The following is an 18,992-nucleotide window of genomic DNA, read 5'->3' as shown; positions in this document are numbered from 1 at the left end:
CCCTAGGTGTGAATAAAGCTTCTCCACGCTTGACTCTCCCCGTGCTCCTCAGCGTTGGCACTGGCACCCAGATCCAAGTTTCCGCCTTCCTGGATTCAGGCTCTACCGCGAACTTTGTGGATGCTGCCCTGGTCTCCCAGCATCACTTCCCGGTGGTTCGTCTTGAGAATCCATTGTCCATTGCCTCGGTCAGTGGCCAGATTCTCTCCCTTAGCCATTCGCAAATCCTCCTCTCTGGCAGGCTTAGGCTTCTTTTTTGCCATCAAGAAATATGGCTCTCTTCGCTCCTGTATTGACTATCGCAGTCTTAACAAGTCGCCGTTAAGAATCGCTATCCTCTGCCGCTGATCACGGAGCTGTGTGATCATCTACGGGGTGCGAGAGTCTTTACCAAGTTGGATCTTCGTGGGGCCTACAATCTTATCCGCATCAGGAAGGGCGACCAGTGGAAGACTGCCTTTAACACCCATGATGGGCATTTTGAATATTTAGTTATGCCTTCCGGACTCTGTAATGCGCCAGCCGTTTTCCAAGAGTTTGTCAACAATATCTTCAGGGACTTATTGTACAGCTGTGTTGTGGTTTACCTGGATGACATCCTCGTGTATTCTGCTGACCTCGAGTCCCACCATTCCCATGTACGGCAAGTGCTCAGCCGCCTCAGGGCCAACCATCTCTACGCCAAACTGGAGAAGTGCCTGTTTCATCAAAAAAGCCTTCCATTCCTCGGCTACATTATTTCCGTAAAGGCTTGCAGATGGATCCTGACAAGTTATCTGCGGTTCTTCAGTGGCCACGCCCAGTGGGACTGCGGGCTATTCAAAGATTCCTGGGCTTCGCAAATTATTATAGACAATTCATTCCTCACTTCTCGACTCTGGTAGCTCCTATGGTGGCGCTAACGAAAAAAGGTGTCAATTCTCGTGTCTTGCCCCCAGCGGCTGAGGAGGCCTTCACGAGACTAAAGTCTGCTTTTTCTTCTGCATCTGTCCTTACCAGACCTGATACCGAGAAGCCATTTTTTGTGGAGGTTGATGCCTCCTCCGTAGGAGCTGGAGCGGTCCTTACTCAGAAGGGGCCTAGAGGCCGAACTCTGTCCTGCGGCTTCTTCTCCAAAACTTTCTCCCCCGCAGAGAGGAATTATTTTATTGGAGATCGTGAGCTTCTGGCCATCAAGCTTGCCTTGGAGGAATGGCATTATCTGTTGGAGGGAGCCAGATTTCCAGTCAGCATTTACACAGACCACAAGAACCTCCAGTACCTACAGTCGGCTCAGCATTTGAACCCGCCGAGTAAAATATCTTCGTCCTGCCGAGTAAAATATCAAGGCTGACGCCTTGTCTCATGCTTTGGATGTTATTGGGGAGGACTATGCCCCGAGACACATCGTTCCTCCTGAGAGACTTGTGCTGGCAGCGCCGGTGGACCTCCGGAAATTACCTCCCGGCAAGACTTGGTCAAGGACGTTCGGGATTTTGTGTGGTCCTGTACCTCTTGTGCTCGTAATAAGCCCTCACGACAAAAACCAGCTGGTCTTCTGTTGCCGTTACCCGTCCCTACCTGCCCGTGGTCTCACATGGCTATGGACTTTATTACAGATCTGCCACCATCATCTGGCAATACTGTTATCTGGGTGGTAACCGACCGTTTTTCGAAAATGTCTCATTTTGTTCCTCTGCCAGGCCTGCCGTCTGCTCCACACCTTGCCAGCCAGTTCTTCACTCACATCTTTCGCCTACATGGACTTCCGTTGCACATCGTCTCGGACCGAGGGGTCCAGTTTGTCTCCCGCTTCTGGCGAGCCCTGTGTAATCAACTGCAGATAAAACTGGACTTCTCTTCTGCGCACCATCCTCAGTCTAATGCACAGGTTGAAAGAGTTAACCAGACTTTGGGCTGGTTACCTGCGTCACTTTCTCTCTGTCCGTCAGGACAACTGGTCCACTTTGCTACTTTGGGCAGAGTTCTCATATAACTCCCTGGATTCGGAGTCTGCTGGTGCCTCACCTTTCTTTGTTCTAGATGGAAGACATCCACGTCCACACCTACCTCTCTCCGTGTCTGCTGATGTTCCTGCTGTGGAGGAGTTGGTAGCGGACCTTAAAGCTATTTGGGAACAGACTCGTCAGTCCCTGCTTCGGGCGGCTGCCCGCACCAAGACTCAGGCCGATAAAAACGCAGATCTCCTCCCATCTTCTCTCCAGGGGATAAAGTGTGGCTGTCTTCAAAATATGTCCGGTTGAAGATTCCCAGCTACAAGCTTGGTCGTCGCTATGTGGGTCCATTTGAGGTGCTGAAGCGTATTAACCCTGTGGCCTATAAGCTGCGCCTTCCTCCAACCATGCGCATCCCGAACTCCTTTCATGTCTCCCTGCTCAAGTCTGTCATCCTGAATCGCTTCTCCCAGCAAGATCCTCCTCCTACTCCAGTGGCGGACTCCACCAACACCTATGAGGTAAAAGAGATCTTGGACATGAAGACAATGAGGGGGAAGCGGTTCTTCTTGGTTGACTGAAGGGGGTTCGGGCCTGAAGAAAGGTCGTGGGAGCCAGAGGACAATATATTGGATTGTAATCTTCTGCAGAGATTCCTCCAGCCTAGGAGGAGGGGGAGGCCGAAGGGGGGTACTGTCACAGGTGGTCCCGCGACCCACATCGCGGGTCGCGGGCTCACCCGTGCTGCCCTGCCCCCGCCAGTGCGCCACCAGCGCATCTCACCCGTCCCGGCTCCTGGCTCGCTCCCCTCCACTGTGCGCGCTCATCCCCGACTGCTAGGGCGCGCGCGGCACCTTCTCGAAATTTAAAGGGCCAGCGAGCCATTAATTGGCGCTGGCCATATTGCCCAATTCTACATAAGCCTGCCTCTTCCTGTAAGCCTTGACGGATCTTTGTGCCTCATAGCCTAAGAGAAAACTTCCAAGCGATTATTCCTGCGTTCCTGTGTGTTCCTGCGTTCCTGTGTGTTCCTGCATTCCCGTGTATTCCTGTGTGTTCCCGCTCATGAGTCCTGTGTTGCCGTGTTACCCGAGTTCCTCCGTGTTGCTGTGTTCCGTGTGCCTGTGTTCCCATTCCCACCTGCCTGGACCTCCCGTTGTTGACCCCGGACTTTGACTTGACGTTGCATCTCTGCCTCCTCCTCTGCCGCCTGGACCTGACTACAAGATCGTCATCCGCTAAGGTACCTCGACCTCGGGTGCCACCGCGGGCTGGTTGCACCTGTGGAACGACCTGGTAGTATCCTGCCGCAGCAAGTCCAACCCGCTTTGCGGCGGGCTCTGGTGAAAACCAGGTGCCGCTTGGGCTCCGGTCCCAGGTGTCGGCTAGTTCCATCTCCTGCGGTGGTCCAGAGGATCCACTGATCCTGACAAATCTATAGTATGTGAAATATAAAGATATAAAAATTAAAAATATAAATTACTGTCTATAAATTTTAGTATTTCTGGCAAAGGGTTTTTTTTTCCCATTTTGGGAAATATAAAAAATTATAGTTTTATTTTTTGCCCCGCCACTGTTAGCCATTAGAGGGAACATTGGGACACATTGTTCACCAAATATGCATTGTCCGCCGATAATACACTGTGCCGTGATTCACTAAGATCGTAAGAAGTTCACCTTCTTCGTGGTGCATGTGCTTGATCTTGCGACACAATTTGAATGTTAAATCCCGCACTCAGTCGGAATCAGTTGGATTGTCGGACGGCACACCCTCCAATTTCGCATGAAAGCTGTTGCAGCTGTGCCAAAATCCAATCGTGAGCCACACAATCCCCTGTTAAACACCACCGTGCAAAACCCGAAAACGTTGGAAAATACGACAAAAGTGTGGACCCTTAGTAAATAAACCCCATTATGTGGATAGGATATTGATGGAAAAGATAATTTTTAAAAAGTAATGGTAACCTATGAGTAGTATTTTGGACATTATGGTCCAGAGTTATTAAACTAGCTGCGCCAGCTCTCTATCGAACGTGGCACATAAATTCATGTGCAAACTGCTTGCAGATGTATTTATGAAGTGTTTACGGCAGTTTCTTGTCGACCCTGCACTGTGTTAATTACGACACAATGGGGTCATTTACTAAGGGCCCGATTCGCGCTTTCCCGACGTGTTACCCGAATATTTCCGATTTGAGCCGATTTCCCCTGAATTGCCCAGGGATTTTGGCACACGCGATCGGATTGTGGCGCCAGCATGCACGCGACGGAAATTGGGAGGCGTGGCCAAACGAAAACCCGACGGATTTGGAAAAACCAGCGCATTTTTTAAAAAAAATGTGTCACGAAAATTGCACTTACCTTCACTCAGCCCGGCTCGGTGTATTCCAGTGCGTTCCGATGCTCTTCAGCGCAGCAGCGCCACCTGGTGGACGGCGGAGGAACTACCTTAGTGAGTCCTGGCCGGACCCGAATCCAGCGCAGAGAACGCACCCCTGGATCGCGAATGGACCGGGTAAGTAAATCTGCCCCAATAACTTGCAACTAAAGGGGCATTCCAGTGACAATTTACATTGCAAAAAACTGGTGCACCCAAGTTAAGTGTGTTTCCCGCGTGCAGGGTCCGCCAGATTATTAAAGACAGTGCACCATTCTTCAATTATCTGGCGCACTCTGACCATTAGTGCAGTTTGCCTCACTATTAGTAAATGTACCCCAATGTGTTGTTTTGTCCATGTTCTCCTGAAAGGAGAATAAATGTTGAAAACAGAGTTTACTGTTCATCATTCTGAGCTCATCTGGTTGATATCTGTCAATATAGAAGCCTGAAACAGTGAAGACAGAATTGTGAGCAGACCTCTGACTCATCATTCATCATTATGTTATCACAGGTCCAGGGCTGATTCTAGCCTTTTAGCCATCCATGTGGCTATATACAATGGTGGGTCTTGTGTAAAAGAGGAGACTACAGCTTGGCAGATATATTCTATTATACCACCCTGACCCTACTGCTTCTCTTGTAATACAGGCGGAAGAGGCAGGAGGCAGGGAGCACTGCATCATGCAGACAAGACAAGTTATTCATGAGAAAAATCCAAACATAGAAGATTTATGGTCATATCCTGGGGCAAACAAAATTGTAAACAACATGACTGATAGAGACAGGTTGGAATTATATCTGTGATATGTTGTAATTTTGTAAATGACAGTAATTTAGATAATGGGGGTCATTTACTAAGGTCCGATTCGCGTTTTCCCGACGTGTTACCTGAATATTTCCGATTTGCGCCGATTTCCCCTGAATTGCCCCTGGATTTTGGCGCACGTGATCGGATTGTGGCGCATCGGCGCCGGCATGCACGCGACGGAAATCGGGAGGCGTGGCTGAACGAAAACCCGACGGATTCGGAAAAACCGCCGCATTTAAAAAAAAAAAAAAATGTGTCGCGAAAATTGCACTTACCTTCACTCAGCCCGGCTCGGTGTATTCCAGTGCGCAGCAGCGCCACCTGGTGGACGGCGGAGGAACTACCTTAGTGAATCCCGGCCGGACCCGAATCCAGCGCAGAGAAAGCGCTGGATCGCGAATGGACCGTGTAAGTAAATCTGCCCCATAGTGTTATTTTGTTATAATGAGTATATTTAAGAATCTTGTCTTCGGCAGATTACATCTTCAAATATCTAGCGAGAGGCTAATTAAAAATGTTTATTCAATTTATGGAGCTCTGTACTTCTGCCATTAATGAGAGCAAAAGAGAGCACCAGTATCTTTTGAAGTTCTGCACAGTGTGGTCAGTCCAGTTGGGGAAGCCCTTAGTCTTGAGGTCTAGCCGCAGTTTCACACCTTGCAAGCGCAATCATTATGCCCCTGATGGGGTTCCTGCACTTATTTAATGATATTAAGTAGAAGGTATGGAGCTGGGCTTTTAAATGAGATCTGAACTGCATAGTGTTATGGTGATAACTGAATGGCATGGTAAAGAATAGCTTCAGATAGCTAGGTGGGGAGGGAGGCGCTCACAATACAGTACTATGGTTCCCTTTCTTGTCCCATACAGGGAGGCTTTAACTCCAAAACTTAAAGGGAACCTGTCACCAGGGACCTCATTTTCACTAAAAACAGATTGTAAAAGCCCATGACACCTGCAGTGCAAAAATGTCTCTCTGCCTTTTCTAAGCATTTGCATTACTATATAATTGTGTGTTATAACTTACTCTTGCATCCTGACAAAATCCTGGGGTAGTAACAGGGGCTGAACTTTGGTTTGCATGCATTTAATAAAACAACATGTGACCTGTCTGAGCTGCAGGCTGTCTCCATGTTTGTGCTCCTGTACAGCTTGTCCCTCCCCCACTGATGTCAGGCTGACCAGGCTGTGACCTCTGAGAAGAAGCAGGAGGTGGAGCTAGACAGGAGCACAAAGGTGGGGGCCAAGCTCTGAGGAGTGAGTGACACAGACAGGCCACATATTGCATCCAAACCAAAGTCCAGCCCCTGTGACTACCCCAGGATTTTGTCAGGGAGAAAGGTAAGTTATAACACACAATTATATAGTAATGCAAATGCTTAAAAAAGGCAGAAAGGCAAATGTGCACTGCTGGTGTAAAGGGCTTCTGCAACCTGTCTTTAGTGAAAATGAGGTCCCTGGTGACAAGTTCCCTTTCAAGCAGCTGGTACAGAGCTATTCCCAGTTACTTCATGAGGATTTTTACACTGCATTAGAATCCAGCTTCTTTTCGTAGACATACCTAACTACTCCATGTTCTGTGCTTAATTGTGACTCAAACCTACTGGGGAAGTGTAACCAGCTACAGTTGGTTTACCAAATGAGGAATTATATATAATATTTTATAGAATTAAAAAAATAGAGTTAAAACTATAAAATGTCACAGTTCAGGATCTGGTTGGCTGTAACAGTCACATGACTCCCGACTCATGACAGGGACTGGTAACAGGGTAGCAGCGTAACGATCCCAGTCGCAGGGTACCAGGCTCAGAAGTGGAGGGGGCCCTGCATCTGCCTTCAGCACTTAGGGTGGTGCTTTCACTGCCCTGATCACCTCAAAAAAGACAGATAGCTCTGCTCTCTGTAGAAGCAAAGGCAGAAGAGGAAACCACGACACCACTAAATGAGGGGGTACTACTTTGAATTATATATTAATGATGGATCCATGGTGTAAAACACCTGTTGCTTCATACTGGCCCCCCACTTATCTCCTACTCATATTGTGGCCCCTCAACATCCCCATCATATTGTGGCCTCCCTCATTTCCCCCTCATACAGTGGTGCCTCATGTCGTCCACATATTGCAGTTCCTTCTCATTTCCTCCACATATTGTGTCTCCTCTCATCTCCTCCTCAACTTGTGTACCCTCCAATCTGCCTCTCATATTGTAGCCCTCAAATCATGGCCCCTCATTTCCTCCTCATATAGAGTCCCTTCATCTGCTCCTCACATTGTGGCCCTTAATTTTCCCCTCATATCGTGGCCCCCTCATCTCCCCCTCATATAGTGGCCCCTCTCATTTCCCCTTCATAATGTGGATGCTCACCTCTCACCCTTATAGATCACACCCTTATGCTGCAACCCCTTGATCTACCCCTCATATTGTGGCCATCCTCTCCCACCCACATTGTGGCCTCCTCATCTCCTCCTCTAATTGTGGCCCCCTCTTCCCCTCATATTTTGACATATTATCTTCTCCTCATGTTCTGGCCTCTTATTTCCCCATACCATGTTTGCCTCCTTCATCTTGTGGCCCCTCATATCATGCCACCTTCACTCCCTATATTGTAACAGGCTCAAACACCCTTATTGTGGTGCCCTTATCCAGTGGGCCCCCCATCAGGTTCACTTTATATTGTGTCCTCCTCCCCATTAACCTATGGCCCTCCCTCTAATCTCAGCCTCATTATTCTGGGTCCCCTCTACTACTCCTTTCCTTGTTTCAGTGTAATTGAAAAAATAGCAAACACCAGATACTCACTTCTGGGCTTCAAAAACAAGTTTGGTACTCAGGCCCCACCCAAGGCTGCAATGGCCCCTGGGTTGTATGAATATTATAGCCCATACAAGTACAGAATTGTACAGAATCAAGCTTCTTGGGGAATGGCGGATGCAAAATTTTAATTTTGTGGGTGGCTTGGTTGAGTAGGGGTCCTAAAAGTCTTGGCTACCACCCAAACTCCCTATATTATAATCCACTGCTAAATGTCATAGATCTCTGCGGTGGTGTCTTCTGATTCTATATAATTCATCATATATTTTTACTATTTGTAAGAGACACGACTGCAGCCTCGAAGCTGCCCTGTTGTTGCAGGTAAGTGTGGGTGTTGTTTATGTGAAGTGTACTTAGGTTTATAGTGAGTGTTGCATTATATTGGTTCATGAGCTGCTTATGACTGAATGTTGAGTTGGTGATGAGTGGTGCTATAGCAAGACTTGTCGTACAGCTGCATTGTACGTCTGTCTGTACCTTATATAAAGGTGCAATCAAGGTTAAACATACAATCAAGACAGTCTTTGAAGGTGTTATTAGGACCATAAAGAGGGTATCTTAACTAGAGATTAGCGAGCACTAAAATGCTCGGGTACTCGTTATTCGAGACGAACTTTTCCCGATGCTCGAGTGCTCGTCTCGAATAACAAGCCCCATTGAAGTCAATGGGAGACTCGAGCATTTTTCAAGGGGACCAAGGCTCTGCACAGGGAAGCTTGGCCAAACACCTGGGAACCTCAGAAAAGGATGGAGACACCACGGAAATGGACAGGAAACAGCAGGGGCAGCATGCATGCACCATTATGCCAAAATTATGGGCAACAGCATGGCCATGACAGAGTGACAGAATGAAGCTAGATAGCATCTAAAACATCCAATAATTGACCCTGACACTATAGGGGACGGCATGCAGAGGCAGCGGCAGCAGGCTAGAGAGTGTCATGGCGACATACCCTAAATGGACTCAGGCTTCAAACCAATGGGTGGCAGAGAGGAACCAAATAATATCGGTACATGATAAAAGTTTGCCAGTATATTTTGTGGATTACACAGCAGGGTGGCGACAAAGTTAACAAGTTTGATGTGGAAGCCATGAAAACAACCCAAAATTCTGCCTGACACAGCTCGTTTGATAAGGGGACCATGTATGGAGGCAGTGAACTAGTAGTAGATTAAAGGTGCTGCAGTTAAAACTATGTTAGTTGGATCTTGGCATGGAGCTGGCGCTCCGCTGCCAGGCGAGCTTTCGCCAATCCAAGCCCCTGTCTCTAGGCTACTCCCCAAACAGCACTTCTAAGAACCTTTTGTATAAGATCAAGTGTAGTAGCGTTCTTATAAGTTTGGGATATGGCGGGTGAGGGGAATGTAAACAGATGCGCAAGAAGCGCTGAAATAATATCGTTAAATGATAAAAGTTTGCCAGTATATTTTGGGGATTACACAGCAGGGTGGCGACAAAGTTAACAAGTTTGATGTGGAATGCCCTGTAATAGCTCTTGGGCGGTGTGCCTTTTATCGCCTAGGCTCAGCAGTTTGAGCACCGCCTGCTGTCGCTTAGCGACGGCACTGCTGCTGTGCCTAGAGCTACCGACTGATGGCGCCATGGCCACGGATGGTAATTCGGAGGAGGAGGAGGTGGAGGAGGGGTGGGAGGAGGAGGAGGTATAGTAGGCCTTTGAGACCTGGACCGAGGTAGGCCCCGCAATCCTCGGCGTCGGCAGTATATGACCAGCCCCAGGGTCAGACTCGGTCCCAGCCTGCACCAAGTTAAGTGTAGTAGCGTTCTTATAAGTTTGGGATATGGCGGATGAGGGGAATGTAAACAGATGCGCAAGAAGCGCTGAAATAATATCCCTAAATGGTAAAAGTTTGCCAGTATATTTTGTGGATAACACAGCAGGGTGGCGACAAAGTTAACAACTTTGATGTGGAATCCATGAAAACAACCCAAATTTGTGCCTGACACACCTCGTTTGATAAGGGGACGATGTATGGAGGCAGCTATATGGACGACTTTTGGAGGTAGCAATGGAGACAACGTGTGGAGGCTGCTATGGAGACAATTTAATTTGGATAGTGCCTGTATGTGGCAGTCCAAAAAAGTTTTCAAACCAGAGGAGCAGGTAGGTGGCTCTCCAGAAAAATGGAATAGATTGAGTGCCTGTATGTGGCAGTCCAAAAAAGTTTTCAAACCAGAGGAGCAGGTAGGTGGCCCTCCAGAAAAATGAAATAGATTGAGTGCCTGTATGTGGCAGTCCAAAAAAGTTTTCAAACCAGAGGAGCAGGTAGGTGGCCCTCCAGAAAAATTGAATAGATTGAGTGCCTGTATGTGGCACTCCCAAAAATTGTTTAAAACAGAGGACTGGGTAGGTGGACCTCCAGAAAAATTAAATGCATAAAGTACTATAGCTAGAGCCAGTGGGCCCTGTCAAAAAATAGCCAGTTTCCTCTGCTTTAGTGTACAAAGAGGAGGAGAAGGAGGAAAATGAGGAGGAGGAGGAGTGCATAAATTATTCAGGTTGAGCTTCCTTCACCTGGTGGAGATTGGAAATTATGAGAAATCCAGGCTTTATTCATCTTAATAAGCGTCAGCCTGTCAGCGCTGTCAGTCGACAGGCGTGTACGCTTATCGGTGATGATGCCACCAGCTGCACTGAAAACCCGCTCGGACAAGACGCTAGCGGCAGGGCAGGCAAGAACCTCCAAGGCGTACAGCGCCAGTTCGTGCCACATGTCCAGCTTTGAAACCCAGTAGTTGTAGGGAGCTGTGTGATCATTTAGGACGATGGTATGGTCAGCTACATACTCCCTCACCATCTTTCTGTAAAGATCAGCCCTACTCTGCCGAGACTGGGGACAGGTGACAGTGTCTTGCTGGGGTGACATAAAGCTGGCAAAAGCCTTGTAAAGCGTACCCTTGCCAGTGCTGGACAAGCTGCCTGCTCGCCTACTCTCCCTCGCTACTTGTCCCGCAGAAATACGCACTCTGCCGCTAGCGCTGTCAGAAGGGAAATACTGTTTCAGCTTGTGCACCAGGGCCTGCTGGTATTCATGCATTCTCACACTCCTTTCCTCTCTAGGGATGAGAGTGGAAAGATTTTGCTTGTACCGTGGGTCCAGGAGAGTGAATACCCAGTAATCGGAGCTGGAATAAATTCTTTGAACGCGAGGGTCACGGGATAGGCAGCCTAGCATGAAATCTGCCATATGCGCCAGAGTCCCAACGCGCAAGAATTCACTCCCCTCACTGGTCTGACTGTCCATTTCCTCCTCCTCCAACTCCTCCAACTCCTCTTCTTCTGCCCATACACGCTGAACAGTGAAGGTCTGAGCAATGCTCCCCTCTTGTGTCTCGCCAACATTCTCCTCCTCTTCCTCCTCATCCTCCTCCACCTCCTCCGATATGCGCTGAGAAACAGACCTGAGGGTGCTTTGGCTATCAACAAGGGAATCTTCTTCCCCCGTCTCTTGTGACGAGCGCAAAGCTTCCGACTTCATGCTGATCAGAGAGTTTTTCAACAGGCCAAGCAGCGGGATGGTGAGGCTGATGATGGCGGCATCGCCACTGACCATCTGTGTTGACTCCTCAAAGTTACTCAGCACCTGACAGATATCAGACATCCACGTCCACTCCTCATTGTAGACTTGAGGAAGCTGACTGACCTGACTACCAGTTCTGGTGGAAGTTGACATCTGGCAGTCTACAATCGCTCTGCGCTGCTGGTAAACTCTGGATAACATGGTTAATGTTGAATTCCACCTCGTGGGCACGTCGCACAACAGTCGGTGAGCGGGCAGTTGGAGGCGGCGCTGCGCTGCCCTGAGAGTGGCAGCATCTGTGCTGGACTTCCTGAAATGCGCACAGATGCGGCGCACCTTCGTGAGCAAATCTGACAGATTGGGGTATGTCTTGAGGAAACGCTGAACTATCAGATTTAACACATGGGCCAGGCATGGCACATGTGTCAGTCTGCCGAGTTGCAGAGCCGCCACCAGGTTACGGCTGTTGTCACACACAACCATGCCTGGCTTCAGGTTCAGCGGTGCCAGCCACAGATCAGTCTGCGCCGTGATGCCCTGTAATAGTTCTTGGGCGGTGTGCCTTTTATCGCCTAGGCTCAGCAGTTTGAGCACCGCCTGCTGTCGCTTAGCGACGGCACTGCTGCTGTGCCTAGAGCTAGCGACTGATGGCGCCATGCCCACGGATGGTAGTTCGGAGGAGGAGGTGGAGGAGGGGTGGGAGGAGGAGGAGGCATAGTAGGCCTTTGAGACCTGGACCGAGGTAGGCCCCGCAATCCTCGGCGTCGGCAGTATATGACCAGCCCCAGGGTCAGACTCGGTCCCAGCCTCCACCAAGTTAACCCAATGTGCCGTCAGCGATATATAGTGGCCCTGCCCGGCAGCACTCGTCCACGTGTCCGTGGTCAGGTGGACCTTGTCAGAAACGGCGTTGGTCAGGGCACGGATGATGTTGTCTGACACGTGCTGGTGCAGGGCTGGGACGGCACATCGGGAAAAGTAGTGGCGACTGGGGACCGAATACCGAGGGGCGGCCGCCGCCATGAGGTTGCGAAAGGCCTCGGTCTCTACTAGCCTATAGGGCAGCATCTCCAGGCTAAGCAATCTGGAGATGTGGACATTAAGGGCTTGGGCGTGCGGGTGGGTTGCACTATATTTTCTTTTCCTCTCCAGCGTCTGGGGTATGGAGAGCTGAACGCTGGTGGATGCTGTGGAGGATCGTGGAGGCGACGATGGGGTTTTTGTGCCAGGGTCCTGGGCAGGGGGCTGACTATCAGCTGACACAGGGGAAGGAGCAGTGGTGTGCACGGCCGGAGGTGAACGGGCTTGGTGCCACTGATTCGGGTGTTTAGCATTCATATGCCTGCGCATACTGGTGGTAGTTAAGCTAGTAGTGGTGGAACCCCTGCTGATCCTGGTTTGGCAAAGGTTGCACACCACAGTCCGTCGGTCATCCGGTGTTTCCTTAAAGAACCTCCAGACTTCTGAAAATCTAGCCCTCGCCGCGGGAGCCCTCGCCACGGGAGCTTCACTACGTGACACATTTGGCGCTGATGCACCTGCTCTGGCCCTGCCTCTCCGTCTGGCCCCACCACTGCCTCTTCCAACCTGTTCTGCTATAGGACTCTCCTCCGTCTCAGAAGCACTGTGTTCACCCGGCCTCTCAACCCAGCTTGGGTCTGTCACCTCATCATCCTCCGATCCCTCAGTCTGCTCCCCCCTCGGACTTCCTGCCCTGACAACAACTTCACCACTGTCTGACAACCGTGTCTCCTCATCGTCGGACACCTCTTTACACACTTCTTCCACTACGTCAAGAAGGTCATCATCACCCACAGACTGCGACTGGTGGAAAACCTGGGCATCGGAAAATTGCTCAGCAGCAACCGGACAAGTGGTTTGTGACTGTGGGAAGGGTCCAGAAAACAGTTCCTCAGAGTATGCCGGTTCAAATGCCAAATTTTCCTGGGAGGGGGCAGACTGGGGGGGAGGAGGCTGAGGTGCAGGAGCTGGAGGAGTGCCGATTTCGGTGACATGGGTGGACTGCATGGAAGACTGACTGGTGGACAAATTGCTCGAAGCATTGTCGGCAATCCACGACATCACCTGTTCGCACTGTTCTGGCCTCAACAGTGCTCTACCACGAGTCCCAGTAACTTCAGACATGATGAACCTAGGGAGTGTAGCTCTGCGGCGTTCCCCTGCTCCCTCATCAGCAGGTGGTGTCTCACCCCACCCAGGACCACGGCCTCTGACCCCTGCAGTAGATGGACGCCCACGTCTCCGCCCTCGTCCTCGTCCTCTACCCCTAGCCCTCGGGTTAAACATTTTGAAAATGAAAGTTATATAACTTTAATTTTTTTTTAACTTTTTTTTGTGTTTTTTTGTGTTTTTTAGTTTTTTTTTGTGTTTTTTAGTTTTTAAAACCAAACAATGCTATCCTATTGCTATGGCTATTTTCTAGGCAAGTATGAAAGCACACTGATGAGATGACGCTGAGTTATGAAAAAATAAACGTAAAATAAAAAGAAACTGGCAGACTGTGCCTAATTGAAATCCAACCCCTAATAAATTTTCCCACTTCGGTCTTTGCGATGGATATGTGCGTCACTAAGCGCTAAACACAGCGGTCGCAAGTCTCACTCCAAATTCCTCACAATTGGCTAGTATATGCACTGCAGCAAGGACAGCCACCAGCAGATCAACCAGAAATAAAATATATATAACGCTATTGTAGGCGTAAGTAAGCCGTTTGGATTCTCCTTTGGCTATTTTCTAGCCAAGTATGAAAGCACACTGATGAGATGATGCTGAGTTATGAAAAAATAAACGTAAAATAAAAAGGAAATGGCAGACTGTGCCTAATTGAAATCCAACCCCTAATAAATTTTCCCACTTTGGTGTTTGAGGTGGATATGTGTGTCACTAAGAGCTAAACACAACGGTAGCAAGTCCCCCTGCAAATTCCTCACAATATGGTACTAGCTGCACTACTAGTGCCAGCAAGCCCAGCCACAAGCAAACAAAAAAAAAAAAAGTATAACGTTATTGTAGCCCTAAGAAGGGCTGTTGGGTTCTTGTTGAATCACTCCTGCCTAACAGTAATCTACTAGCACCCTAACGCTGTCCCTGACCAGCAGCAGCTCTCTCCCTAGCGGCATCCAGACACAGAATGATCCGAGCAGCGCGGGCAGCGGCTAGTCTATCCCAGGGTCACCTGATCTGGCCAGCCAACCACTGCTATCGACGTGTAAGGGTACCACGTCATGCTGGGTGGAGTGCAGAGTCTCCTGGCTTGTGATTGGCTCTGTTTCTGGCCGCCAAAAAGCAAAACGGCGGGAGCTGCCATTTTCTCGAGCGGGCGAAGTATTCGTCTGAGCAACGAGCAGTTTCGAGTACGCTAATGCTCGAACGAGCATCAAGCTCGGGCGAGTATGTTCGCTCATCTCTAATCTTAACCTTTTCCCCCTTTCCCATTACTGTCACCTGCACAGGATCCTCTTCCATAATCACAGTCAGGGCTCATTCACACAAACGAAATGGGGACCTATATGCGGCAACAGCATTTGCTCCGCATATCGGTCCCCATTGATATCTGGCACCTGGTCACTCTGCGATGACCACACACTTTCTTATTGCCCCGTGACCGTGCACAGCGAAATATAGGATATGTCCTATATTTCGCTGTGTTACAGCACCAAATGCGCTGTTTTTTACGGAGAGGGGAGAGCAGTGCTCATCCTTTCTCCTCTCTAGCGCATGGCTGTATGTTCCCCCTGGCGCGGCTGTAACATACCTCTTGTGAATGTACCTTAAAATTGGCAAAATAAATAAGATTGGCAAATGTTGATAGGAACCCAAAAGAGGACAAAAAAAAGCTTTTGCTTTTCTTTACTTACAGCAAAAGTATAACAGTCAGAAAGTTGTGTGACATCACAAAGCTGTGAAAAGTGACAGTAATCTATTAAGAACAATGAATTCATTGTATTACTACAGTACAACCAATCCATTGCATGGATTAGCAGATCTGTTCTTTTGTAATGACATCAAAGCCCCTGGGATATTCACTTTTAAACCCGCTATTAAACCTAATACACTGGGTTTTACTCGCTCTAAAATATTTTAAGGATTTTACCTTCTGCTGTTTTTCTGTCATCTTCCTCACTCCTGAAGGACAGGATTTGGTTCTCTCATTGCTGCTTTTATTGATGAGACTGCCTTCATTGTCACTGCTCAATGTTGCAGATTTTGATGTTGGCACATTGGCCTGTGAAGTAATGTGGTTAGGTATGAAGATGTATTTGGGGTTGTTAGAGGTGATTTCATGAGGTTCTGGATTGATTGAGGCATCAGTTTTGGACAACCTGAAAATTAAAAAAAAATTTAAAAAAAAACAATCACGGAATGGAATTCATTTAGAAGATCAATTCACCATGGGGGCTGGGTTTCGTCATGTACATATATAGAAAAGAAAAGGGCCTTGCTATAAAAGACATACATGGGGCATTTATCAGGGCCTCTGTACAAGAAAACTGTTGTAAAAAAACATGAAATAATCGAAATTAAAGCATTAACCTCATTAACAACTCAAATAAAATTAATTTTATTGTTTTTGGAGATTTTTAGTTTTGGTGATACACATATGGTAAAAGCCCTTTGTGCCCGGCTGTCTGAAGGGATCAATAGTCCCTGCATCACACAGTAGGACACAGGTACTCTGAAGGGCGCATGATATTGGGCTTTCTGCAGTATTGTTATAAGACCCTTTTATAACCGGGATAAAAAAGTTATACTATAAGAAATCATTTGGCTTGTGTTTTGGTTCTTTTAATTTCAAGAGCTCTGCTTCCTGTTACTTAACTAAAACTATCCTGCTACTTGAAAACATCCAAAGGCAATGATATAATAACTAGAAGTTTCTCCTGTAATGAGCCATACATTGATGACATTGACATTGACATCAACATTGACATTGAACTCATCAATGTATGGCTCATTACAGGAGAAACTTCTAGTTATTATATCATTACCTTTGGATGTTTTCAAGTAGCAGGATAGTTTTAGTTAAATAACAGGAAGTATATCATGAAAGTTTTTATTCACTAAAAGCAATTCAGTAATCTTGAAACTTTAGTAGACATTTATCAGGGCTTCTATGCCACAAAATTGGCAGAGAAGCCCTGAAATAATTATTTCCCGCTTAACGCCATCTCAATGCCAAGAGCTATAGGACCTGGAGTAGAAATGTATGCTTTGCAGCCGCTCCACTACCTACATATGGAGGCATAGCCTTTTGAAGCCATGGGTACCAAGATATTATCATATGCTGGTGTACCAGAAATCCAACTGGCTGAAGCAAGTCAAATATTTATTTAGAAAAATTTCCCTTAAACAGTGGGATTTATCAAATTTTATGTGACACAATTCTGACAAAATTTGCACAAGAAACCTTGCTCCACAATTACTAAGACTTATAGACTTTTTTTCGGACTTGTACAACAAATGGGATGTGGCTTTGAAAAAGTAAACTAGACCAATTAATAGGTGCAAAATACAACTAGACAGATTAATCGTCCAGCATAAGACAGAGATAAATCTAGCGCAACATAAGACTGTCTAGTGTAACTGCACTGTTCTATTTTGGGTAATCTTTGAAAAATCTCCCCAAATGTGTTTGTTTAGTGCAAGGCCTAAAGGAGCTGAGCGTAGCACATGGATTCTCAGTTTCTGCTCATTAAATGCCTGGGTGAGGCTGAGACCCCTTTCAGTCTCTGTACTAGATATGATATACATTTTGCCCAGTGTAATATATGATGCCTCTTCTTACCTGGGGTACATATCCTTATCCTCTAGGTCATGTACTCCTTCCATCTTCTCCATAACATGAAGCCCATATCTCATGTCTGAGGGTCTGATATGTGGGTAATATAACCCTTCATTGTAGATCTTGAGATTTTCTTGTGTAGAATAGGTAGCAAACAAATCTCCACATCTATCTTGATAAGTAGGGATGGCCAGATATTGCTTGTCATACTCTCCAGAGTAGAGCTCCATCTCATTCCATTGTGATGCATTGATGTCTGATAAAGGATCTGTCACATGTAACGTGTTTGGTCTTTTTTCATGGATGTGGCTGCTATATGATCCAGACCCTATGAATGTTTTAGGCAATCTCACTTTTTCATGCAGATGTGGCAAGTCTTCTATGGGTTGCATATCTGACTTCTTAGTAGGCTAGAAAAAAAAATCTAATAAATGATACAACAATTTTTTTGGATTGCCTAGGCACATACAATTTAGACGGAAGATAGCTCATAGACTTATTTGTTTGGCAACACCACATTAATGTACTGCTACTTCTAAGCAAAGGCTTAAGTCAATGAAAAGTCTTACTTACCTCCTGGACACCAAATCTACATACAGAGGGTTCTCTGAGTTCCTCTAGCCCGACACCCTGGGTATGACTGTTATGGTTGCTCCTCATACAGATATGCATCTGTATTCACCTACATATGAAGTACTGTATCTAGTATACAGATAAGAGATACTGATAGCCACATATGGCCAATATTACTGTGCCCAACTATCCAAAATTATAAAAATGTATAATGCTCTAAGCCATTAGTAGTGGTCAGACAGCATTCAATTCAGGGGGAAAACCCTGATATATTGTTTTGGAGCTTGACCTTCTGTAAAGTCTACAGTACAATCATATATGGATTACAGGTCTAATTAATGGAAATATGATGGATTGTTCGATCTCCTTCTGTCTTTCTGTGGTCACCACCACTAGCTCTTTCCATGGTATCATGACTCAAGGTGTTCTTCAGCATGGAAACAAACAATTAACACATATTATCCATTAAGTGGTGGGTCAAAGTAGTCTATGTAACAGAAATGCTCCCCAATCCCTCCTTCCTTGGTTGGTTCTATTGTCTCTCCAAGCTTGTGTTGTTTGGGAAGACACATTGTATCAGTAGAGATGTAGTTTACTGGGCCAGTATGATACATACTTCTGCATTAGCCCTTTGAAAAGAGGAACAGGACGCAACCTCTGCTTGCCTGTTTGTGAACTGTTCTATTAATACCAATCAAATTGAGAAAATGATCAAATGAAATTGCATTTTGAGCATCATAAGCTGTGTAATGTCTATTCTGTTAAATTGAGGCCCATAATTGCTTCTCTACAGAAAAGGTACAACAAAGACCGCAATCATGTCATGTCATTATCCCAGACTAGGAAACGGCCTTAGGAGCTGGGACATCAAAGACTTGTGCTTCTCGAATTGCATTTGGCTACTATTGTAGAAGCGCAGACAATCTTGATGAGGTGTTTATACTGAGCCAAGCCTTAGTGCACATAGAGTCTGAGTGCCTTGGTCTAGGGCCATTAAAAAATTGTACATTATGTTCCTGCCTTTGAAGTGATGTTGTAGGTAGGAAAGCAAGTCGCATTGAGTACGGCTGAGTGAGATTGCTTGTCTACTTGTCGTTCTCTCTCTCAAAGAAACATAAGGTTCTTAGACAATAGGAAAACA

The 18,992-nt window shown here is 47.0% G+C and overlaps 1 protein-coding gene across 1 annotated transcript in view; it reads right to left on the bottom strand.

Moving 5' to 3' along the window:
• JHY (junctional cadherin complex regulator) overlaps positions 1-18,992 on the bottom strand; it is a 46,195-nt gene that overhangs the window by 10,141 nt on the left and 17,062 nt on the right. Inside the window, exons 4-5 of the mRNA XM_072156643.1 lie at positions 17,282-17,688; positions 15,590-15,818 (exon numbers count right to left, since the gene is read on the bottom strand). Of these exons, the coding sequence (XP_072012744.1) occupies positions 15,590-15,818; positions 17,282-17,688 (636 nt within the window). The remainder of the gene's footprint in view (positions 1-15,589; positions 15,819-17,281; positions 17,689-18,992) is intronic.

This window comes from Engystomops pustulosus, chromosome 6, assembly GCF_040894005.1.
Source record: "Engystomops pustulosus chromosome 6, aEngPut4.maternal, whole genome shotgun sequence".
Classification (NCBI taxonomy): Eukaryota; Metazoa; Chordata; class Amphibia; order Anura; family Leptodactylidae; genus Engystomops; species Engystomops pustulosus.
The sequence above is the reverse complement of the archived record's forward strand: the minus strand, read 5'-3'. Positions and strand labels throughout refer to the sequence as shown.